At 38.4% G+C, this 26,866-nt stretch overlaps 1 protein-coding gene across 2 annotated transcripts in view; it reads left to right on the plus strand.

Moving 5' to 3' along the window:
- Positions 1–26,866, plus strand: part of CDYL (chromodomain Y like) — a 56,263-nt gene that overhangs the window by 21,609 nt on the left and 7,788 nt on the right. Inside the window, exons 2-3 of one of the 2 annotated variants that reach the window (XM_075213010.1) lie at positions 13,593–14,256; positions 25,211–25,464. In XM_075213010.1, coding sequence (XP_075069111.1) covers positions 13,593–14,256; positions 25,211–25,464 — 918 coding nt within the window. The remainder of the gene's footprint in view (positions 1–13,592; positions 14,257–25,210; positions 25,465–26,866) is intronic. The other variant, XM_075213011.1, reaches the window with a different exon arrangement.

The following is a 26,866-nucleotide window of genomic DNA, read 5'->3' on the forward strand; positions in this document are numbered from 1 at the left end:
AATGTTTGCAAACGAAGACTGCATGGCTAGGTGCTGGATTGTATACACCTCTGGCAATGGGGCTGATTGAAACACCTCAGTTCAATAATTAACAAGTGTGACCAAATACTTTTATCCATATAGTGTCTGTGTGTATATACAGTGCATCCGGCAAGTATTCGCAACGCTTCACTTTTTCAACATTTTGTTATGTTGCAGCCTTATTCCAAAATGGAATAAATTCCTTTTTTCCCCTCAAAATTCTACACACAATACCCCATAATAACAACGACATTTTTGCAAATGTATTTAAAAAATGAAGAAATCACATGTACTAGTATTTACAACCTTTGCCATGAAGCTCAAAATTGAGCTCAGGTACATCCTGTTTCCACTGATCATCCTTGATATGTTCCTACAGCTTAATTGAAGTCCACCTGTGGTAAATTCAGTTGATTGGACATGATTTGCAAAGGCACACACCTGTCTATATAAGGTCCCACACTTGACAGTGCATGTCAGAGCACAAACCAAGCATGAAGTCAAAGGAATTGTCTGTAGACCTCTGAGACAGAATTGTCTCGTGGCACAAATCTGGGGAAGGGTACAGAAAAATATCTGCTTCTTTGAAGGTCCCAATGAGCACAGTGGCTTCCATCATCCGTAAATGGAAAAAGTTCGGAACCACCAGGACTCCTAGAGCTGGCTGGCCGTCTAAATTGAGCGATCGGGGGAGAAGGGCCCTAGTCAGGGAGGTGACCAAGGACCCGATGGTCACTCTGTCAGAGCTACAGCATTCCTCTGTGGAGAGAGGAGAAACTTCCAGAAGGACAACCATCTTTGCAGCAATCCACCAATCAGGCCTGTATGATAGAGTGGCCAGATGGTAGCCACTCCTTGGTAAAAAGCACATGGCAGGACGCCTGATGTTTGCCAAAACACACCTGAAGGACTCTCATGAGACATGGTCTCATGACCATGAGAAACAAAATTCTCTGGTCCAGGCCAATACCATCCCTACGGTGAAGCATGGTTGTGGCAGCATCATGCTGTGGGGATGTTTTTCAGGAACTGGAACTGGAACTGGGAGACTAGTCAGGATAGAGGGAAAGATGAATGCAGCAATGTACACAGACATCCTGGATGAAAACCTGCTCCAGAGCGCTTTTGACCTCAGACTGGGGCGACGGTTCATCTTTCAGCAGGACAACGACCCTAAGCACACAGCCAAGATATCAAACGACTGGTTTCAGGACAACTCTGTGAATGTCCCTGAGTGGCCCAGCCAGAGCCCAGACTTGAATCCGATTGAACATCTCTGGAGAGATCTGAAAATGGCTGTGCACCAACGCTTCCCATCCAACCTGACGGCGCTTGAGAGGTGCTGCAAAGAGGAATGGGCGAAACTGCCCAGAGATAGGTGTGCCAAGCTTGTGGCATCATATTCAAAAAGACTTGAGGCTGTAATCGGTGCCAAAGGTGCATCAACAAATTATTGAGCAAAGGCTGTGAATACTTGTGTAAGTATGATTTCTTCGTTTTTTCTTTTTATCAAATTTGCAAAAATCTGAAATTATTTTTTTTTCACATTTTGATCATGGGTTATTGTGTGTAGAATTTTGAGGGGAAAAAGGGAATTTATTAAATCTTGGAATAGGGCTGTAACATAACAAAATGTGGATAAAGTGAAGCGCTGTGAATACTTTCTGGATGCACTGTAATATAAATATGTATGTATACAGATATAGATATAGATAGAGATATAATGTAAAAATTAATTCAAATTAAAAAATTTGCGATAAGAAGGGTCAAGTGACTCCCTCTCCTTGGAATCCTACAATCCTACAATTCATTGCTTGGGTTATCGTGTTTTTTTTTATAACATTACTGTAAAACCAGTGATCCTTTGCATTTTCTAAATCGTCTCCAATGACCATTGTTAAACTTGTTGGTCTTCTGTTACCTGGCTCAGGCCACACTCCTTTCTTGACAAATGTACAACCTCTGCTTTGCTGCAATCAATTTGTACTGTTGATATAGTTTATTTTAAAGATTAAATATAGTTGTCTGCTTATAACACATATAACTATTACTGTATTCGGTGATGTTTGCTATTCCTGGGTACTTTTGTTCAGTTACTCGTTAACTATGTTTAAGGACTGTTAGGCAGCTGCTTGCAGTTATAATCAGATAATGGTTCCTCTGAGATGAACATAGAAGAAAAGTATTTAAAAACGTATGCTCTCATCACGTAATTGATCTGCTTACATGTTTTTAAGCTAACATTCACATTCTTCCTTCTTGTGCTATTTATTTGAAAGAGTTTTGTGTGTTAGATGTCTTTACTTTAATTAATCTTCTCTCTATGCTTCAAATTAGTCTTTCTTAAATTGTAACACAGAGAAGGCTAAATACATTTGTATTCTATCCCGCTGTGCAGTCTGGGAGAGAAGTTGGGAAGTTGTCTGTCGCCTTATTGCCTCCTCTGCCGTTTTCTTGTGACTCTAGAAACTGGCCATGCTCCTAATATATCACGTCCCTCCAAATCAAGTTATATTGATTATCACATATGACTAAATTTGACATAGAGAAAAGGAGATTACGAAGCAGCGGGGAAAAAAAATGTCTGCTACTGTAAGGTTGAACTCTGAAAGGAGACTTTCCGCCAAAGGAGAATTGTGGCGGTACTTTTATTGGAGCAATGCTTGTTAGAAAGGCTTACTACGTGCTTTTGCCAGAGAGGGCCCAGCGAATATTTTCTCTTTGATAGAGAATCGTTTTTGCTGTTAATAAATATGCCTGCTAATAACACATTCTTAAAAATAGGTAATGTTTTATAATAAGCATATTTACTAAAGTCTAAATGCATCAGACAAATAAAAGGGACAATAAGAAAAAAGGTTAGAGTGCCCTACAAATAATGCTACCATGCCCTAAGCATTATATAGGTAATGTCTGCCTATTACTTTCCTTGTCTTCCTTTTCAGCCACATTTGGCTTTTACCTTGTTTATTTACATTATCATCATCACCATTTATTTATATAGAGCCGCTAATTCCGCAGCGCTGTACAGAGCACTCACTCACATCAGTCCCTGCCCCATTGGGGCTTACAGTCTAAATTCCCTAACATGTGGTTTGTTCTAATGAATGATCTTTCACAGATGCTGCCCACTTACTCCAAACTTGTTTTATCTCATCCCAGTATATTCCTTATAGTGGTGCCTGTAATGTACAAAAAAGTGCTTTCCTAAATTTGAATCTTTAATGATCCCTAATGTAATTTGTTTGTTTAAACTAATTTGAAATATCATGCTTTAGTTACTATTCTCTCTATCCTGTGTACATACATAGATGCGTATTCACAAAGTACATAATATAATGAAGATAAACATATGGAGAGAAGTGTTGTCCGCAGAGCCTTAAGTATAAGAGAAACAGATTCTAGTAAAACGGGAGAAAAATGGAAGACTGTTGCCACAGTAATTCTGATTTAGAGTCTATATGGATTGGGCTTTGGGTCTGAGTGGTAGTTTAAAAAGTGAAATATTTAATCAGTTGAGAGGATGATAGTGGTAGTTGTGTAAGCTAAGTAACAGGTGAATATGCCTGTCTGAAGAAGTGAGAACGTTTGCAGGTTTGTAAAGAGGGAATATGTCTGATGTTTTGTGGAAGTGCATTTCATATTTGAGGTACTGATTTGGAAAAGACTTGTCGGCATGTTACCAGAGTGCGGAATATTTATAAATAAGAGTGATACAGTTTGGAGGAGTTTTGTGTTTAAAATGTGAATTTTATTTTAGCAAGTGTAGAATCCAGGGTATGGAGAGGATAGACAGATAATGTAGAGGAATCTGGCAATAGTATATTGAATTGCCTTTAAGATGATGAAATCGAAAGCTGAACGTTCTGAGTAGTATGGGAAATAGAGCTGAGAGAATCGCAATGTTTTTGCTGCAGTGTATGTATGAAACTCGGGCTCAACTGTAACTTGTCTCCAACCTCTGGTACAGTCTTATAGTCATGGCTTTCCACCACTGGTCAAAGTCCTATAGACAAAGAGATGCAGTCACACTCATGTCACGCAAAGAAATCTGCAGTTATTCCAACTTTTAACTCCTGTTCCAATGGAACCAGATATGTTCGCCAGTACTTGGTTGTCCCAAGGACTTAATCTCTGTCACTGAATTTTAGAGATGTCCGATAACCGATATTAGGTCAACTGAACAGGGAGGAGCGGAGTCCAACGGTATTCACCAGGGACCCCCGCAAGGGAGTTTAGGATTAGCTGCAGAGGATATGCAGGTTCCAGTTCTCCAAGACAGTCACTGGTGTAGCTATAGTATTAGACAGGCGTAGTCAGGCTGTCCAGGTCAAAGTCAAACGAGTGGTGCGGTACACAGGGAGGTTCCAGAGATAAGTCAGGTAAAGCCAAATAGTCAAACCAGCCGGGCAGCAAGGTGCCAAAACAAAACACTGGAGAATAGTAACAGGAAGCAGAGTCAAAACCGAAGAACATTGGATCAGAAGTTCAGGAAGCGCTGGAGCAAGAGTGAACCAATACTCTGGCACCCAGCATGCGTCGGAGAGTGCTCTATATACCATAAGGTGCATCCTGATTGGGTGATGGAGCTTTGGCAGTCAGTCACGCTGACCGCTGACAGGTGAACGGAGATAGCGTCCCGCAGCTAGGGAACAGGACGCGGCTGACGAGAAGGTGCAAGCGTCTGTCTCCTACACTAAGTGTTAGTGCGGAGACCGCGCCTGACAGTACCCCAATCCCTAGAAGAAGCAGCGTTAGAAGTCCTATTCTTCAAAAACTTTAACAGCAGCTGGGGGACATGTAGGTCTTTCTTATCCACCCAGGACCTTTCTTCAGGACCATAACCCTTCCAGTGGACGAGGAACTGAGGCTTGCCACAAATGGATCGGAATTTCAAGATGCGTTCAATCTCATATTCGTCGCCCAAGGCCGTCTTGATGGGAGGAGCCGGAGGCTAAAGGTTGCAGAATTTATTAAGAACCAATGGTCTTAATAAGGAAATATGAAATGAATTATGCACACTAAGTGAAGGAGGGAGATTAAGCTTATAGGTAACTGCATTAATAAGATGAGAAATGCAGAAGGGCCCAATATATATGGGGGGGTGGGGTGAATTTCATTGCAGGTAGTTTAAATCTGAAATTATGCGTGGACAGCCACACCTTGTCCCCAACGTGAAGAACCGGAATCTTCCTGCGGTGATGATCAGCAAAGTGTTTATGGCGTTCCGAGGACTGTAAGGGTTTAGATCATACCCGAGTCCAAATCTTCGAAAAGTCACTGACCATCTCTTGAGCTACAGGTACTGATGCACTGGGAACTTCTGAAAAGGTGGGAAGTGTGGGATGTCTGCCAAAGATGGTAAAGAAGGGAGATTTTCCAGATGATTCATGTTGATGAATATTATTTGAAAACTCTGCCAAGGTAGATAATCACTCCAGGAGCATAGGTGATCAGGACAGTATCAACGGAGGAACGTCTCCAAATCCTGGTTGACCCACTAAGTCTGACCATTGGTCTGGGGATGGTATCCCGAGGAGAATTTTAGCTAATTTCCTAGATTGTTGCAAAAGGATCTCCAGAATCTTGAAATGAATCGTACACCTCTGTCAACGGGGCAACCATGGATCCGAAAAATATTCTTAATGAAAAGAGGGCTAGATCGGCAGCAGATGGCAATTTCTTGAGAGGACAAAATGTGCCCATTTGCAGAACAATTGACCACCACCCAAATAGGATTGAAGCCATGACTATTGGGGAGGTCAGTAATAAAATCCATGCTGATGCTTGCCCAAGGTGAGTCTGGAACCGGTAACGGAAGAAGAAGCCCGGCTGACAGACTCCTGGGTGTCTTGTGATGAGCACATACTCCGCAAGCTGCAACTTACTTGTGAACGTCAGCACTCGAGGACGGCCACCAATAGCTGTGGGACAAAAGAGCAATGGTCTTCTTAACCCCAGTATGACCAGCAAATCTGGAATTGTGAGCCCAAGCCAACAGTCGGGGACGGAGATGGGTCTCCACAAAAGAGCGTCAAACAGGGGGTGTCTTAACTGAGGTTTTAGTCAAGGCTAGAATCTTCAGAGGACTGATGATAGGGCTACCGTCTGGCTGGCAAGAATCCGAAGGATCAAAAGACCTGAAAAGTGCATCGGCCCTGGAATTTTTTGACCCAGCTTTATAAGTCAGGATCATCTGGAATCTAGAAAAAAAAGTGAGCAGCAGGCCTGTCGAGGGTTAAGGTACTAAGCAGATTCCAGATAGGTGAGGTTTTTATGATCTGTGAATACCGTGATAGGATGGAGAGCGCCTTCAAGCAGGTACCACCATTCTTCTGAAGCTATCTTGATGGCCAGGAGCTCCTTGTCCCCGATGCTATAGTTGGCCTTACCGGGTAAAAAATTCCTGGAGAGAAAGACACATGGAAAGAAGGTGCCAACAGAATTCTTCTGAGAGTGAACTGCTCCCACACCCACCGAGAAGCATCAACCTCTAGATATAATTTATAATGCTACTAATTAATTGTTACTATTGGCTGTAAGCAATCAAATAGTGATTCACTGAAAACACCCCCACAGCTTTCTCCATACCATGTATGAGTGCAATGTGACTGCATCCGTGGCATGATGGTAGTAAGGCTTAAAAGCAAGAAAATCGAATGTCCCTAAAACACACCTCATTTGGAAATAATTCTGCATCTTCCTGCAATGATATCTCCCAGTACGGCATCTATGAATATATCTATCTGTATGTTAGGATTCACAATACTAGCTCCAGATGACAGCTGTCAAAAAACAGTTACTGTGAGGATTCACACACTTGCTCCAAATGACCACTGTCATCTAACTATTCACAATTACCACTACAAACACCTTTTTTCAATCCCTGTAATTAGCACTCTGTTAATAACAACAATCAAGCTAGTCACCACACCTGGACTACTGCACAGATTTCCCTACTCTGCAATTAGTTCTAAAGTAAATAGGTCAATCAGAACAATTGACTTCACTTGTTTGTAGCTGTTATATGTTCTACCAAAAAATTGCATGAGCAAACTTTTTGTTTTGGATATCACAGCTTGTGTTTTGAAGAACACTTGTTTTGTTGGACTGTATATCATGATTCTATCTTCTCCAATCCTTCACAACCTTCAAGAAACTGTCATTGGCACTCCAACTCTTCCAGATCTTCACCAACTTCTGGCTATTTGGCTTTCCCTTGTTGATAAGATCCGACAGAGGGGTTCAGTTTGTATCAAAGTTTTGGAGGGCCTTCTGCAAGGGGCTGGGAATTTCACTTCTCATCTGGGTACCACCCCCAGCCAAGCGGGCAGACGCAGAGTGCCAACCAATCTCGAACTGTTCCTGCAGTGCTTTGTCTCAGATAACCAGGACAGCTAGTCCCAATTACTTGTGTGGGCATTGTTCTCACATAACAACTAGAGGCAGGATTTCATGGGATATCCCTCTTCTGTGTCAACCACTTCCATCCGGAAATCATTCTTTTAAGCCTTACTACCATGCTACCTCTGGCGTTCCTTCTGTCGACAAACGTTCAGGATCCAAGGACTGTGAAACAGGCTGCAGGAGCAGCTGAAGATGTTGTTAGCTAACCAAAAAAAGGTTTGCGGCCAGAGGAAATGATACAAACTGGTGTCCTCAGTGAGTGACAAAGTGTAGCTTTCCACACGAAACATCGCTCTGAAAATTCCCTAGTTTAAACTGGGGTCTAGGTACATTAGTCCATTCAGTATCAATGGGAAAATAAATCCAGTAGTTTATAGGCTGCGGCCATCATCTACCTTTCTAATCCATCCGGTGTTCCACATTTCCCTTCTAAGACCAGTGGTGAAGGATCTGATTCCTAGATGAGTGGTGCTTCCTCCTTCTGCAATGGAGGTAAAGGGCCACAAAGTATACATCATTCCGTCAAATCCTCTCCTCTTGCAAATCTGGGAGAGGCATGCAGTACAAAGTGCACTGGAAGGTCTTCGGTCCTGCAGACTGCTCTTGGATTAAGTCAACCAATGTTTATGCATCGGCACTGCTCACCAAATTATTCAGGCTGAATCCTGGCAAGCCTAGGTCACATCTCAGGCCTGCTCCTACAAGGATTTGGCACTGTGAGGATTGACACACTAGCTCTAGCTGACAGCTGTCGGATAACTATTCACAATGACAGCTACACGCTTTTTCAATTCCCGTAATCGGCACTCTGCTAAGAACAGCAATCTAGTTAGTCACCTTGCCTGAACCACTGCCTTCCTTGCTCTGCATTCGGCTCTTCAGTGAAAATGTCAAGTCAGTCAGAACTATTTTATCTCGCCAGTTTGTAGCCTTTCGAAATCCCTCAGTTACACCAAACCTTTAGAGGAGCAAAGTTTTGTTTTCGAGCTATCTGCTTGTGCTTTAAAGAAGACCTATTTTGTTGGACTGTACATCACGATTCCACCTTCTCAAAACCCTTTACTTTGGCTTTGTCCATCACCATACTACCTTCTACAATTCATTGGCTTCATCTTTTACTTCAGCATCACTCTTCTCAAGCGGTTGTCGGATAGCTACCCCAGCCAAGTGGTTCTTTCCTGGGAGCGGTCAGCACGGTGACACTGATCTGAACTGTATTCAGTGATAAAATCCAACCCCTTATCAGATGTATCTACTCTCCATTTCTTTGTTGATGCTCTCCTGTTATTATTCTTATTCATGATTATTTCTCTATCAGTATGTTTTACCCTACTACAGCCATCTTTAAATATGGTATCTACAAAATCAGTCATATTGGTATGTGATTTTGAATGACAAATTGTACTAATTAACATACTTAAAATTCACCCACAGTGCCATCCTAAATAAAAATGAAATCTTCAAATCTGTAGTAAGTGATTTGTTTCCAATAGTTCCAATATCCAAAAACTTGTGACTCTCACCAACCAATAAAAAAATTGGCTTAAGAGAGAATTAAAGGTTTAAAATAAATCAAATAACACATTATTTGATGGTTGTTTTATTTCTTTTTTGTGGTATATCTATTTGATCAACACTGAAAAACATGCATGTCAATAGCAGGAATAATAGACCCAGAGGGTTTTAGACTTGAAGGTAAAGATGCACAATCTGCTTTTAAACAAAGATGGATCTGCACTGTTGTATTTTCACATCTGTATTTTGAGCTGTATGCACCTTAAGGTATGTGCAGCTTTAAATTAAGTGTACAGATGTGTTTGTAGCAGAGATGCGTTGGTCTTCATCATAAAATAAGCATCTGAAAGGGGCATGCTTAACTGAATTTCCTGTACTAGACAATTTATAAGCCAAAATAAATATTTAAGGTTGCACTCTTTTTTCAGCTCTAACATTAAGGGGATTGTACATAGCCACTTTTTCATTTAGGGCCTCATTTAGAGTTGGTAGGTTAGGAAATCCATAAAAGGTGTGTACTTTTGCACCTAGACAAACCATGTTGTGATGCAAGGGTTCAACTGCAATTTTCTTGTTGCATCAGGACAATGCCCTCTTTTGCATGTATGAAACAAATACTGACAAACTTTATTTTTACACTGCAATGTAGAGTTGAGCTAAGATGCGTCCCCTTCCCCGCTCTGTCACTTAATTATCCCTCTATCCCCTAAATTGCACATTTTACTTTTGCCTCTGATTGAGACTTATTGTTCAAGCCATCCCATTCCCTACTCAATTCAAGATCCAGTCCTCCTCTATATAAAAACATCAATTCATAGGGAGATAAGCCTAGCAGTATCTCTTACCAATTACCGTATATACTCGAGTATAAGTCGACCCGATTATAAGCCGAGGCACCTAATTTTACCACAAAAAACTGGGAAAACTTATTGACTCGAGTATAAGCCTAGGGTGGGAAATGCAGCAGCTACTGGTAATTTTTTTTACTTTACTTTACTTTTATACATTCAGCTGAGATCCCATGCTTCCACTACAGTGGAAGCACATTCATTAGAAGCAGCGGGATTGGGGGTTAAGGTGATGGGCAAGGAAATAGATAATACACTGGATAAATACAGTGGTATACAGTAAAACAGTATGTGAAAACAAAAAAGTAATACTGCTACTGAAATAGTAATTGGATGTGCCGATAAACAGATGGATCTGCAGCACTTGTGTCTGCGAGGTAGGTGCACAGTGGAATAGTGTTCAAAGTGGAATAATGTTCTAAAGGTAGTGACTTCCAGACTTGCAGATGTGGTGATATTGTACAATTACCTTTAGATGGTGGTAAATGCGTTAAAGCTACCATCATGCGGGATGCCTTGGATGCTGTGTAGGGTCCCGTAGAGGCTGCGTGCGGTCTGCCCGTGGACGACTGCCGATGATGGGGTCAGGCGGGCGCTGGTGTTCTGGTCAGGCTGCGTGGTTGGACGCCGGGCGTAGTGTGACCTCCCTGCTGACTGCTTCCGATGAGCGCTGCTGGCCACGCATGCGCGGTATGTGAAACTCGGGGATGTAGAGTAAAAAAGTGTGGTCCTGGAGCATCACTCGAGTATAAGCCGAGGGGGGGCTTTTTCAGCACAAAAAATGTGCTGAAAAACTCGGCTTATACTCGAGTATATACGGTAATGCTTTGACCATAAACCATTGAGCTCTAATGTATAATACATTTACTGTACTATATATAATTACTTATTCGTGGACCAATAACAAATAAATTTATTTTCATGCCTTAGCATATTTCACTTTATGTGAATCTTTTTTTTTTTTCTAAATCGGCCTGTATATTTGCCCTGACAAATCGTTGCATATAGGAGGTATGATTAAAAGCAGATCCGGTTACCTTTGTCCAACAAAATAAATCTTTTGGAATGTGTTACTGGATGGACTTGCTTATTCACCTGGTCTTTCGGGGGATGTTCTTCCTGCACAGTTTATCTGGATTTCCTGCTTACCGTCAGTAACTGACTGTTACGGACCACTCCTACTGGTGTCACCTTGTCACCAGACAGTCTTCGACTGCAAATGCCAGCTGTGCACTAGTTGTAGGAGAATTCGCTTGCTAGCACTGGGCTTCTTTGCAGCACCCAGAACAGCTTACTTTTGGGGTAGCTGGTATAGCTGATACAATGCTTCTTTGCTGTGGGCTGGCTGGTACCTCCTGACCGCTTACTATGAATCGGGACTGCTGGGTAGTGGGCAGAAAGTTGATACAGAGATGCTCGGTTTAACACAGGACAGCTGGGGAATGGATTAGAGTGTAAGCTCTTATCTGTTGGTCACAGCATACAGCAGGTAATAGTCGCACGTAGAATCTTCAAGCGATGATGGTTTATTGCTCAAGAGTCCTGAAAAGGACTTTTACACACCAGTTTGAGGTAATGGTGATCATCCATAGGTTACAGATGGAATGATACAGTACATGGTCAAACCGTGCTCCTTTTTATACAGTTTTGGACACATAGCCTGGCAGTGGATAATCCAGCCTCTGAACCTCCTTGGCACCAAAACATCTGAGATTGCATAAGATAATTTAACGTCAGGATGTTATATATTCTCCAGACTTGAAGTTAATGCAATTTTAAGTGTTGGCAAAATTCACATCAATCTGTGATTTCCTGAGCCTTACGAATTATATGAAATCTGACAGCAAGTCTAATTACCCCCTCCTGTGTTTTTCAGGTTAAAAAGACATATTGGTCACTGAGATTAAAAGGTCTAATTAAAATGAGATTACCTGTTGTAGAAACACACTTCCTCCACACATGCCTAATTGGGATTTCCTCTAGAGAAGTTATAAAACCAACTTGTGACATACTGTCTCAGAAATAAATACATTTCCATAGAAAATACATGCCAATACAAAAATTGTTACATTTGTAATTATATAAATTGGCCCACTGCGCTGTTAATTTAACTAAAATTTATACAGCGGGTGAAATAAGTATTAAACACTAACATTTTTCTCAGTAAAAATATATTTAATGTGGCTTTTGTAATGAAATGTACATCAAATGTCAGCAACAACCCTTGCAATCCACTCATGCAAAAAAAATCAAACCATAGATGTCCATAATATAAATTGTGTGTAGTAATGTGAAATGACACAGGGAAAAAGTATTGAACACGTGAAGAAAGGGAGGTGCAAAAAGGCATGGAAAGCCAAGACACTCAGCTGAAATCTATCAGTAATTGGAAGGCAATCCTGCCAGTTGGCTAAGCCACAACTGATGGCCTATAAAAAGGTGTCTCATTAGGAAGGTGTCACACAAGAAACATCTAAATGATGGGTAAAAGCAAAGAGCTCTCAAGACCTTCGCTACCTTTTTTGTTGCAAAACATACTGATGGCATTGGTTACAGAAGAATCTCTAAACTGCTGAATGGTCCAGTGAGTACTGTTGGGACCATAATCTGGAAATGGAAAGAACATCATTTCACCATAAATTGGCCACGACCAGGTGCACATCGCAAGATTTCTGACAGAGAAGTGAAATTATCGGTGGAATTGTCCAACAACCAAGGACCACTTGTGGAGAGCTTCAGAAAAACCTTGAATTAGCAGGTACAATTGTTTAAAAGAAAACAATAAGTAATGCGGTCAACCGCCATGGCCTGTGTGCATGCTCACCACGCAAGACTCCTTTGCTGAAGAAAAAACATGTTGAAGCTCGTTTTAAAGTTTGCTGTACAACATTTGTAAACAGCGTGGAAAATACTGGGAGAATATAGTTTAGGCAAATGAGAGCAAAATCGAACTCTTTGAGTCCTTAATACACGCCATGTTTGGAGGAGAAATGGCACTGCACATCACTCCCGAAACACCATAAAAAGAGTGAAGTTTGGAGGTGGGAACATACTGCATATAATTAAAGGAAGGATGAATGGCAAAAATGTACGGAGACATTCTTGAAAAAATTCTGCTGCCATCTACCAGGATGTTGAAGATGAAACGAGGGTGGACATTTCAGCAAGGCAATGATCCCAAACACACAACCAAGGACACTCTCAATTGGTTTAAGAGAAAGAAAAAGCTGCTAGAAAATGCCCAGCCAATCACCTGTCTTGAATCCAATTGAAAATCTATGGAAAGAACTAACGATCAGAGTTCATAGAAGAAGCCCACAGAACTTTCAAGATTTGAAGACTTTTTGCATTGACGAATGGGGCAACAGCACACTTGAGCAATGCATGCGACTAGTTTCTCCATACAGGAGGCATCTTAAAGCTGTCATTACCAACAAAGGCTTTTGTACACAGTATTAAATACATTTCAAGAAACTTGTTCAATACTTTTTCCCTGTGTCATTTCGCATCATTACACAAAACTTAAATTATGGACATCTATGGTTTGATATCTTTGCATGTGTGGGATTGCAAGGGTTGTTGCTGACATTTGGTATAAATTTCATTACAATAGCCACATTAAATATATATTTACTGAGAAAAATATTGATGTGTTCAATACTTATTTCACCCACTGTAAATGATCCAGCCACAGAAGGGCATGCTCCTTTTTTATTGGTTGTATTATTTGTAACATGAGGTTATTATGCTCATGCATTTTTATAAATGGATCCTTAATGTATTCTATTTTTTCATATCCAGGTAGAAAGAATTGTTGACAAGAGGAAAAATAAAAAAGGTAAAATTGAGTATCTGGTGCATTGGAAAGGATACGATAATGGTGATGATACCTGGGAACCAGAACAACATTTAGTAAACTGTGAAGAATATATTCATGAATTCAACAGAAGACACAATGAAAAGCCAAAAGACAACAACACAATAGCAAAAGCAAATCGGACATCTCCCATTAATGCCAGAAAACAAATCTCCAGGTCAACCAATAGTTCTTTTTCAAGAACGTCTCCAAAATCATTGACTTTTAGTAAGGACAGTGAATCAAAAAATACACCACTTTCTACTAGTCCAAAATTACGCAAAAGTCCTTCTCAAGTAATTCCAGTAAGGAAAAATATGGACCTTTCTAGAACGGGTATTAAAATACTTGTACCTAAAAGTCCAATGAAAAACAGGAGTTCAGTAGATGGATTTCAGAATGAAACTGGAGAAAAGCTAAATCATATTGAACAGGAGCAGGATTCTGTTGCTCCTGAGGTAACTGCTGAGAAGCCAGTTGGTGCTTTACTGGGACCTGGTGCAGAGAGGGCTCGAATGGGAAGCAGACCAAGACCACCATCACTAGCCCCACAAATTCAGCTACCATTGACAATTACCGCAACATCAGCTTTAGCAGTAAATGGAAAAGGTAAGTTGCAGCTTATTTCCGCCATTTTCTTGCTGATTCAGAGTTAAACAATCTGCCCCAGGAAGTGACAATAACTAAATGAAATAACAAGTAACAATCTGCTGCATGTAATGCTAGCTATTTGTGGAAGAGGTGCTGTAATGTACCTTCCACGCCCTAATACTACCTTTGGCATTCTAGCTTGAAAGTTTTCCAATTTAACATGGGGCCAACAAAACATATCCTTATTTGTTATTATTAAAAACAAAGCAACCCTGGTTTTATATTGATTGATATGCTCATGCCAGCATACTTTATATAAACCACAATGATGTCATGCTTGTGACGCTACATTACATCACACCACACCTTGTTACAAGCAAGTCATTCTGACAGTATTTCTATTTTTGTAGATGGTGTCATATAAGAATGTTTAATGTCTGGTTACACAACTTCTTATTTGTAAAGCAGTAGATGATTTGGTTAGATGTTTTCTTTGTAGTTTGTTTTACATATGTATATAGCAGTATTCTTTTAGTTGAAGGACAGCACATTTCAAAAAATGTAATTGATCCATTATCAATACTTTTTAATTAAAAGCAGGGCTGTACAATATTTTAGATGTATTTTTGACTTTTTTTAAGTTTACATGAAATTACACATTGTCAAAGTGAGTGATGTGATATGTGCTGATGAACCATTTCTTTGGGAGTGATTCAATTTAAAGCAGCGTGCTGCCGGACATCACCACCATGTCAGGCTGTGCACATTGCCACCTATTACGGTTAAGGTATCTCCCCTCATTTTTCTGCGCAATCCTTCGATTTGCAAAGATAAATGAGCGGAGAAACATTGCCACAAAGTGTCTTCGTGGACTGTTCCAGAGGCACTCCGCAGCACATCGTTTTGAATTGAATATCCCTCTTGAAGTGCAAAGTGTAGATTTTGCCTTTCTGTAAATACACCTAAAAATCAAAGCTCTAATTTGAACAAAATAATGAATCGCGTTATTATTTTAATGCATTTGAAAGTAGACATCAGCACTTAATTATTGATTTTAGACTTGCTAGGAGTACATTTTAGATTTACTTTTGTGAACATGTTTAATATGTTTGCCATTATTAGTCTATATGTCACAATGGTGTATTTATGTAATATTCTAGTGCAGCTTCTCCAATCCTGTATGCTTTCCTCAAGTACATTAAAAAGTCCCCTATGTACTGGATGTGACAGGATGGACCGCCTATGCCACCCTGTCTGTTGTTGCTGGGAACCGGCTGGGCTTACTTTGCCACCGTTACCTTTTGTTATTCCAAATGCGCCCTCTTGCCGCAGTAGGAGGGGCTAATAAAGGCTGTCACCACTGGACTCCTATACCGACATCCAGAACCAGGTTTCTTCTGGGTAACTGACGCTGCTAGCGTATCTCGTTGCTGGTGTACCTGGGCTGATACTCCTGACCTCTTACTATGGATCAGGGAAGCTGTGGATGGATCCCCCCTGGCCTATCACACTGACCAGGGTTGCATGGGTAGCAGGCAGAGTGGTAGTACCGGAAAGCTTGGGTCCAAACTTTAGAGACAGCCAGAGAACGGATTAGATTTAGGGTCTAATCTGCAGGTCACCAGAATACAGCAATATTGAAGATGTTTCCAAGCAGGTCTTTGAAGCAAGATGTTTATTTGCTATCACACAGTTTGGAGGTACCAGTGATCAGGTCAGAAGTTAAAATCAGAAGAACAAGTTTCCAATACAAGCTAGTGCCTTTTATACAATTTAGACACAGGTTATTTTTAGCATCCAGATATAAACTGTTTACACAAACATGTATTTACATGCATTGCAAAGCCAATAATATTTACACTTTGCTATGAAATTCTTAAAAACCTTGCTGTCATATCCTGTCTCATTTCAGAGGCAGGATACATACTAGCAAGTCAAAAGGTCTGACATGAATACCTTCTTCAGACAGTCGCTGAATACACATTCCCACAGAACAACAAAAACCCAAAACTAGCCACTTCCCCACATCACAATACACCAAAGGCTTTGTAAACAAAGGCTCATTCTATCAGATATATACATCAGACATAATGCATTTCCTATAGAGAGGCTAAACAGAAAAAACACATTTTCTACCCTGGTCTCAGAAATAACGATTTCCTATCTCAAAATATACACAATATTAAAAATAAGTGCATTTATATAAAAAAGCGCCCCGCGCTATATCCTTTAAATAAATTCATACCATAAGTTATTTATATGTGATCCAGACACACTGGACCTCTTGAAAATGACTCTGACCAAATAAACTTACTATGAATTCTCTTAGCTCACCCTCCACTACATGCGTTCCCTGTTCGTTTCTAAACTCTGCGTAGGACCCTCTTTACAATTTTGTATCATATTGTTTTTAGTTTGTAAAGTCTGTGTATCTGTTAGAGATTGTATAGTGTTATGTAAAATGTTGGTGCTTTAAATATTCTGGATAATAATTGCCATAAAATAGTTAAATGCTTATTCAGATATACAGTTTTGATCCCATGCCAATCCTATGTGTAACATTAAAGAACGATTAAGTTGTTATAAACATTGAGAAATAAAGGTTGCTATTGGCTTGACTGCAAAGATGCAGTGCACTTGGTTGCCTATTGCATCCTATATTTTGTTCACTGACACAGCTTAATACCTTGAAACACAAAAATATGGCTAATAGCATTTTCTATGCGCTTTCAATCTACTGTAATGGTAGTGCATGTTAGCCAATTTGAAATAGTTTATGATGTGTTCTAAAATGTTAAGCATGGCTTTAAAATTTTAGAATGCAGTGGTGAAAACTGTATAATTTACTCTTGGTTTTTCACAATTTTAATGTACTTTTTCATGTGTTTTTTTTTTTTTTAACCTAATGAAAGGCACAAAAAGCAGATCGGTATAAGAGAGTCATTTTATGTGCTCTGATATAATTCTGTGCTTAACTTGCATTGGCCTTTGTTTTTTCTTTGATTTATTTTATTTATGTTGAAGATAGTTTAGCCAAATAAAAATATTTGTCTGTCACATTTTTTTTTATAGTATGAGTGTGATTAATATACTGTTTTTATTGTTTAGTAATATGTTATGTCTAATCAAATTGCTGCCATTTGCATCCATTCCTTGATCTATATAGGGTATTCTGTTGTATAGATAACCAGGTGTTCGGTTTTCTTATCTCCTCCTGAGATAAATGAAAATATAAGCTTCAGTTTTTATAAGTAAATTGTTTTATATGCATATTTTCTAAAATAATTGGTCATTCATTGTACTGCTATCCATTATATTACCTTGACAATATTGCAGCTCCCCCTCACGTTCATAATTGTAAGTATTCAGATAATTATGGGGCAAATAAAGTAAAAATGAGCCTTTACTGAAGCAAGATTTTGTCTTGTGTAAATATATTTTCAATATATTATATTAAATATATATTATATTCAATATGTTTTTGTTTTTTTTATGTGCATCTGTATGTGCGCAAGTTATATGTAGATTCCTGGTTGAATTTGTTAATGAGTATAAACTGCCATATTGCCTATTCCCCGGAGATTTGTGACCAGCCACATCACTTTCATTCTCAGGCTTGGTGTTAGTGGAGATCTTTTCACAGCTTGTGAATAAGAATACTTTTAATTTGTTGTGGAATGAGTATAAATAGGCACAGTTACACATTGTCTTTAAGACACAGTAGTTTGGTAAATGGTTGTCACTGTTATGAAACAGTTACAAAAAAGACCCCTGTCCTAGTCCAAGTGACAAACTTCTAGAGCGTGTTTTGCAGGCTCTTTGACCTGAAACGGTACCATGGCAGGCTATTGCATTCCACTTCACACTGAAACTAAGCTCTACAAACTATTATAAGCTGTTTGATAGACCTCGCCTTACTTAAGTCACAGGCACTGATTGTTCAAACAAGCTTTGTTAATATGGTATGCCTTCTCCTATGAAAATCCTAGAGACATTGAAAGCTCCACCATAAAATGTTATCCATTTAACTGCGGGTAGACACATTGCCTTCTAGGAATACCTGTGACTAAATTTCAAACAGTTTGCCTAAATCTGAGTGGGCTACACCCCATCCCATTCCTTAAATCAGCTGTATCCTAAAGCTCCATTAATTGGTGTAAAGAAAAGTAAGAATTAAGACGTAATCTAGAAGAGGACAAGGAATGGGGAAAAAATTGAAGAAGAGAAGAACATAGCCTTTAAATTGCAATTTAAAGGCTAGATTACTGGCTGTACATTTTAAGGTACAATTTGTCATATGCATACATTTGTTTTGTTTTTTTTATAGGTAGTGAATCATGGTGATAATGTTAGTTATATTAACTTTGTAAATATTTCTGGATATATTACTGGTAAATGGTACATTTTCTGGGTAAGGTATGTGCTGTGTAAAAAGTAGAATGCCAGGAAACTGATCCACGTGTATCCTTTCCAACTCGGATCATCTGTTATAAAAAAAAAAATGTTTAAAAAAATCTGACCATCTAGTCATAAAACGTAATAGTTAAAGCTTTGACCCTGTCACCCACACAAAGTTGCAGATACCCTTAGGTCTGTAGACCATTTACAGTTAAAATTTAGCTATAATGCCAGGATAATCAATCAATTCAGATTGGTTAATGCAATCCTCAACTGGATTAATACATTGTTATTAACAGGCGCTATTTTAACTAGTATGGGTGATAAGTACATTGCACTGTTTATTTAAGGCTTTGCAATTAGTAAAGGTTAACATGTTAACATCACCACTCTTTATAGTAGATTGCAATGCTACTGAATGGTTTATTTCCTTTTAAGTGTTAACTTTTTGGGTGGCACAGTTCTTATATACAATATAACAATTCCCCTCGTTGATTAACCAGTGGCTCCAGCCATGTCTGCTCTGGACACTACAAATTTTCTCTTATTTCTGGATCTTACACGGGAGCCCAGTGTGGTACAATTAGTTAGGCAAGGTTCAAGTCTGTTTAATAATGGGAAAGCTTGCCGCTTCCCTTACAATGGACATAATTTCATTCAATAGAGATCTGCGGCTTGCTGCTGCCAATCACCACCTTCTAACCGATACTGTGGTGGCTGCATGTGACCATTCCATAATAAGGGTACATGTGTGTTTACGCATACATCTGATTCAATGATACCCACTTCATGGGCAGCATCAGCATGTGTCACCTTGGTACAAACTATAAGGGGGGAATTCAATTAGTCGCAAAGTTAGTCAGAACATTGTGGCTGTGCACTTTTACCGTTACTACGGTAGAAATATACTACAGTGGTCACTTTAGGACTTTATTGCTGTATTTCAGAATCTGTCTATCATTTTCTAGTGAATTCTATTCATTTCCAAGGTGACTGGCAATTACGAGTAATTGATCCTGATTCTTTGTGATACAGTAGCGCAGAAGTAAACATTGCTGTGATAAAGCTTAAGACATTATTTGAGGTGGCGTGTGCTAGTTAACTTTTAATACAACTCCTTAATTACTTGAACGTTTAAAAAGTCAAAATATTTCACAATAGTATAATCTCTTAAAGTAGCAATCCCACATAAAGCTGAGCTGCTGTTAAGTATTTTACAATGAGATACAGCTGCATTCATGACAGGCAATGGAATCCCCAGAGTTCACTGCAAAAATGAAAATTCTTTGTTAAAAACAGGTCTGCGCTTCTGACTATTCTGACTAGTTTTTTTACTTAAATGGTGTAGTGCTTTTTCGGAGTCATTAACGATGCAGTACGAGAAACATTGTGCTGACAGAGACGAACTTTCAGCTGTTTCATTCTTTTAATATAAGGTGCGGCTGCTAAGTATACAAAGTTGAGGCATATTCCGATGGTAAATATAATACACGCACAGCCAAAATCTTGTGGTTAGTCTTAAAAGCAGAGCTATCCATGTCTTCTTGTTGAACCTCAAAGGCTCACTCTCCCCATTTGTACAGTGCACTTTTACCTTCCTCTAATCTGATGCTCCTCACAGCAGCTTATTCTATTGTGCAGTTGTCTATCCCTCCTGCATTCTGACAGCCAATAAGAGTTTTAGTGCAACAACTGACTAAGTAATTGCATATAAAATAAGATGGAATTTTAAAAGAAAATTGTACTTTGTTACAAACCACCAGTGAAAGCTAGAGGGCAGCGTGCAGCGCTTGCAATTGTCTTCCTATTCCTGGACCTATGTGGCCTTTGGTTTTTCATAATTCCACTATTGGGAAGCATTGGTGTAGGTTTACAGAAATGTATGTGTTTTAAGTAAATATTAGAATTGTTTTATTTTCACCTTATGCTTAATTACAGAGTTTTATATAAATGTACTGAAGTCTGAATTTGAAAGTATGTTTGTTTAATTGAGTTAATGTGGGTTAAAGATATCCAAAGTTCTGTTAAAGGGTAACACTTGAGTAATGATGTTGTGCCATTGCAGACCACACTGTAGTATATTGGTTCTTTTATGATGTAAAGTAGTCCACAACATGTTTGCAGCATATGTCAACATGTTTCAGGTGATATAAATTATTAGTAAATGTTGGTCAATATCAGGACAAATTGCTATATAATATTTGTGCATTCATGAAACCTAGATAACGGAAGTAGAATACACAAACTTGGCAGTAGCAAAAATTTGTAAATGACAATATTATAATGCGGCGTGGGATTTTAGCTCCTTTCCAGCTAGGCTGAGCAGCTTTGAGCGGTATTAATGGGCAAATGGTCCACTTTTAAGGTTTAAATTCAGACTTGGCTGGTATTTATTGGCATCAAAACAAAAGTTACCATGCTAGAAGTCTGTGCATGATCAAACAGTAACACAGGTCATTTCAAAATTCCTGTCCACCACAGTTAGAGACACACCCTCCTTATAAAAGATCAGACCCCATGTGATCTCTAACCTAATTAAGCCCCATCTCACTACGGTTTTTAGTCAAAACCGTGAAAATTTAAAAAATAATCTTCAAAGTCGGAGTGATCAAACACACCTCTGCATTACGTTTTGTGAATTTGTCTAATAACAGTAGTTCTCCTGACAAAAATGTATTTGTTGTATGAAAATTTTAAATGATTTATTTTGTCTTAACCTTACTAAATATATTTTTATAAAACACTATTGAAATATTTGTGAATTAGCTTTTTGAACAAACACAACCTTATGAAATTTCTCAATGGTGTTTTCTGAAGCCAGGCTGAAAATCACTGAGGGCTCTATTATCAACCGGAGAAAAGCTCTGTATATCAAATGGGCACCGTGGCAGTAGCCCCCGTTGGAGGAAAGATTTCTTTCTCTCTGCTTTGCATGGGGAATTATATCTAGGATGGCTATAGCAGAAGAAAGTCAATTAACATTTGTTTTATTTAAATAATAAAAGTAATATTAAAATATTAATGTTAATATATACAATTTTGCAAGTATGCGGAAACATGTCCGTCGGTGGCGGTTGGGAAAAGCAAAGCTGGATATAATGTGTGGTTGGTCAAATGTCAAGTCCACTGTGTTTTCTGGTTTGGCTACTTTTCCTAGGTTGTGTGCCCCAGAAATGAAAGCAAATACACATATAGTGTATGTGCATCCTTGAGAGAGCAATAGACAATCCAATACTGAGGCAGCACGGTGGCTTATTGGTTAGCACAGTTTCTGTCTCACAACACTGGGGTCATGAGTTCAATTCCCGATCATAGCCTTATCTGTGAGGAGTTTGTATGTTCTCCTCGTGTTTGTGTGGGTTTCCTCCGGGTGCTCCGGTTTCCTCCCACGTTCTAAAAACATACTGGTAGATTAACTGGCTGTTAGCAAATTGACCCTAGTCTGTGTGTGTTTGTTAGGGAATTTAGATAGTCCCTGCCCCATTGGGGCTTACAATGTGAGTGAGATTCTCTGTACAGCGCTATATAAATAAATGGTGATAATACTGTACTAAGGAACAGTTTTCCTTTGGACATTTATTACACCATTGTCCGTTTGTTAATTGTAGTTCATCTTTCAATCAAAGGCTTAACAAGCAAAAAAAAAAAGTTGTTTTTTTTTATATAAAATTTTATGGAAAAGACATAAAATCCAGTGAAATCTTATTTTATTAAGGTTCAATTTGTTAATATTTAAAATGTAAACAAAATATATATAACACATGATCAAGCATGTAAAATACAGTAAGGTTAGGCTTAAATTAAATACTTCTCCAGCCAATGGATACAACATTGTACTCAGACCTCAGCCTGCTTCCTCAGGTAAGTGAGGAGGGAGTGAGAAATGTCTGGTGAATATAGGAGATGTTAAAGCATGATTGTCATTCATCTTAATTAAACAAGATTGCAATTTTTTTTAAATGACAGTGAATATCAAAGTAATCAATTGGGTAGACTATATTCGATTTAGTAGTGAGTATTTCTAGAAACAAAAATAGTAAGTGACAAGTCCAGACTTGGCAAATCGATTCAGTGCACTCTGGGTAAACTGACAAAATAATGTCTGTCTGTGAACTATATGTAAATGAGATTCTGTGATAAAATATACATATATATATATATATATATATATAATATATATATATATATATATATATATATATATATATATATATATATATATATATATATACACACACACATACATATGATAACATTACACACACCTTTTAAGAGGAACCAAGACAATTGGTTGTATATTATATGGATGCTTGAAAAGTACCAACTCTACACATTAAGGTATAGTTTGTTACATATCTAAAGGCACTGCTTGATATTAGTTAGCCACATCATTTTTTTTTCTCTTTTAGACCTAGTTTACATTACAAATTCTGACTGATGACCTGTTTGTTTAGCCCTGTTTTGCATTGTGCATTCATATGAAAATATTTGTAACTTGTAAAAGCGCATAGGAAGTCGCTCACTTGCAACAATATATTCCCATTTTTCCCAATATGTCCATTGCCCTAAAACCTACTATTATAGTTCACCAAGGATCATTTAAACCATTGCTGGGTAATCAGCAACTCTCAGGGGTTACATATGGCACTCCTTATAAGATACCCTCTTTGGTCCTCTTTCTAGTAATGTTAAGATCATAGTGACTGTAGTGTGGTCACACGGGCTCATGCAGAGTGGGACGTATGCCAGTTTGTGTAGTGTATCTTGGGTTAAATCACTTTGCGCATGCCCAGAAAGTGGGCACATGCATATGCAGCTATGCAGACTTGGGTGATTCTTCATCAGCCCATCAGTGTATGTGGTAAGCTTCTCTGTGATTAGAATAGAAAAAATGATATGCGCACTGACCAGATAGATATAGTTGTGTCCTGTCAAAGCTGCTAGATTCAACTATACAAGGTGATCCCAACTTGTTTTGGATATATAGAAATATTGGTGAACCAGCGCTAATAGACAGTTAAGTATGAACAAATGATGCATATAATATGTGACCCAATCTAAAATGAAAATTGGTTTACTTCAAAATGTCACTGAAGATGTAACAAAAATGCATGTCACAAGGTACATCACAAAAGCAATCAGACAATATAACAAACAAAAACAATAAGAATAAATAAGCAATTTTAAATAAGGCACAGATTGGGGGGGAAAAAACTCTAGAGTTTATATGATTTATTTCCCAGTTATTACTCTGTTGTAATTTCTCCTTAGGATTCACCAACAAGACTTTTAGGAATCTATGGGAATTTTTTTTTTTTTCCTAATCTGTGCTTTATTTAAAATTACATCATTTGTTCATACTTAACTGTCTATTAGCGCTACTTTACCAATATTTCTACTCTGTGATTAGATTGGGATGTCTTCTTAACACCTTGACAAGCTATCCATGGGTTAACCTAGTGCAGTGATGGGCAAACTATGGCCCGCGGGCCAGATCCGGCCCACTTAAAGGTTCTATCCGGCCCGCCAATATTTTAAAAAATTTCATTAAAATATGCATAAAATTATTAGGGCCGACCCTGTGTGTCAGAACCTTCATTTTTATGCCTTCCCAGCTATTTCCTTCATTACACTTCATCCTCCTTCCTAAAAGGACACTTAGTATGTCAATCACTCAAATACCTGCCCACCCCCTAATGGCTGAAAGTCATGTGAGAAGAGATGGGCTGGGCCATATACTAAGGCGGATTTCGATTGGCTGCTGTGTTGTCAGTTAGTGGCTCACCAGAAAGACGGATCTGCAACAACCTGCTGAAATAAGTTCTGTGTCTGTACGATCGCTGCACTTATAGCGGTAACACCGCAATATAACACCCTCCCGTCCCATTCAAAAAATTTGTGTTATATATTTCGATATTTGAGTTTTTTAATAAATTATATTGGCCCGCCTAAAATTCTTCTTTTTTATTTGGCCCGCTCCTGAAAAAGTTTGCCTATCACTGACCTAGTGTTTGGTTTGTATGGGGTGCTGTGATCTCATAATGTAATCTAATGCTTTCTATAATGCGAGGCCCTTGGAAAGAGTGTGTTTGCCACTACTGATTTCGATAGGGCTTTGCATGACTGGTTTACATTCACATGACCAGCAGTAATATTTCTCTGGAAATTATTTTAAAACATTGACAGCTACACTAAACTAGGACAGTGTTTGATTTGGTAGATGAATATTTGTTCCCTTGGGTAGCCCCTTAGAAATAAGGCAACATAACATCCCAAATTCTCCTACAGTGCAAGCAATACCTTTAAACTTGTGTAGTGACTACTATTAGCTAGGAAGGCCTTTGATTCTCACAATGACCCTGAATGCAACTGTTCTTACATGCAAGCTCACATGACTGCTATTATGAAATAATAAGTTAGAAAAATTATGAAGTAAGTTAGGAATGCAAATGCTTTACCTGGCTTCAGCCATTTTCCCAGGTCTACACATGGGACATATGCAATACAAATGGTAAACTTTTGAAACCATCTTACTGAAACATAACCAAAGTATAACATTTTTAACTATTTGCAGGCACGTCTACATTCATGCAGGCATTAACTGCAAATGGTACCAGCAATATACAGACATCAGTTGCAGGAGTAACAGGCAAGCGGAGGTTTATTGATGAGCGAAGAGACCAATCTTTTGATAAAAGGCTACGATTCAGTGTAAGACAAACTGAAAGTGCTTACCGATACAGAGACATTGTTGTGCGAAAACAGGATGGATTCACACACATTTTACTTTCCACAAAATCATCCGAGAATAATTCACTGAATCCAGAGGTCAGTTTCATTGATAAATTATTAAAGTGCAATAGCAGACTTTTAACATAACTGAATTTATTTTAAAGTTGTGGTTTGTGCATGTCTACTTTGTCTGATGCCCAAACTGTGTAATTTAACATTAGAATATATAATGAAAAAGGGGACATCATTACTTTTAATTTCGGAGCGGTTCATTACCTTTGCAAAACATTTTTGTTGCCCAAATTCCTCTCTTTGCCACCCTCCACCAGTATTGAAAAATGTTGCCTTATTTGTTTCTAATATTACATTAACTTCCTATTTAAAGTGGTTAATAAGCAAGCTGTAAATAAGGCGACCTGTAGTGTTTTTTTTATTTTCTAATACTGTCAATTCACCATAAAATGCGTCTTGTAAAGCGTTTTCAATATAATGGCTACTCATCCATTTCTATGTTCTCAAAATATTTACTGTTATCTAAATACATTGCAAACTTTAAGGCAGAAGGTATCTAGACTCCTTTGTTATAACTAAAACACCATTGTCACACAAAACAAAGTGATTTGTGATTTAATCCTTTCCTAAGAAATGGTACAGTCATTCTTCATATGTTGCCTTTGGCCAACTGTGCAGAACCAGTATATTTGCATACATAGAGCTGGAGATATAATACTCTATACCAACTTGTACAAGTATAATTATTTGCAACTTCCTATGTCTAAAAATGTCATAGTTACAGAATGCTATTAGGTACATCAACTAGAAATGACAAAACAAAAAGAGAGGATACATTGGAAATGTTAATTTTCCCTTTAGACCAGAGGGAAACTGTATGACACTCTTGGTAACATTGCATTTGGATGCTTTACATTCTCAATTTAAACACTGTGTAGACAGGCTTGTCATTATCTTTAACTTCGGTGCAGACGTTCTTTCATCTTTATACCTTAACCTTTCTTAACAGGAACTCTTATATTAGTGTTTTACAGATGAGGAGTTTTACATCATTTGGTGACAATTTATATATTTTTAAAATTATCCCAATCTTTTAACATATTGATATTTCATACCCCTCATTTTAGATGTGTAGCATAGTAACCGTAGGAAGAAACACTTGGTGATCGTGTCTGTGTACATGACCACACCACTGAATTGCAGAAATCTTTCTTTTTTTCTTTAATTTTTAAAACTCTCTAGATAACTATTTTACAGATAAGTGATGCCACACATTTTGGATGGACAGAGATCTAGTTTTAAATTTTTATATATAGATTTTTTTTTAATATTTCTTTGGAATGATGTTTTCCCCTCCAGATTTCCATAAAATAAAATTGCCTTGGGAAAATATATAATATTTATGTGGTTTATAAAGTAACATTTTAGTTATAATTAAGATGGACGAAGTCTGAAAAAAACAAACTTTGAAGAAAACCAAAATTGC

Source organism: Mixophyes fleayi, chromosome 5 (genome assembly GCF_038048845.1).
Source record: "Mixophyes fleayi isolate aMixFle1 chromosome 5, aMixFle1.hap1, whole genome shotgun sequence".
In the NCBI taxonomy this organism is placed as follows: Eukaryota; Metazoa; Chordata; class Amphibia; order Anura; family Limnodynastidae; genus Mixophyes; species Mixophyes fleayi.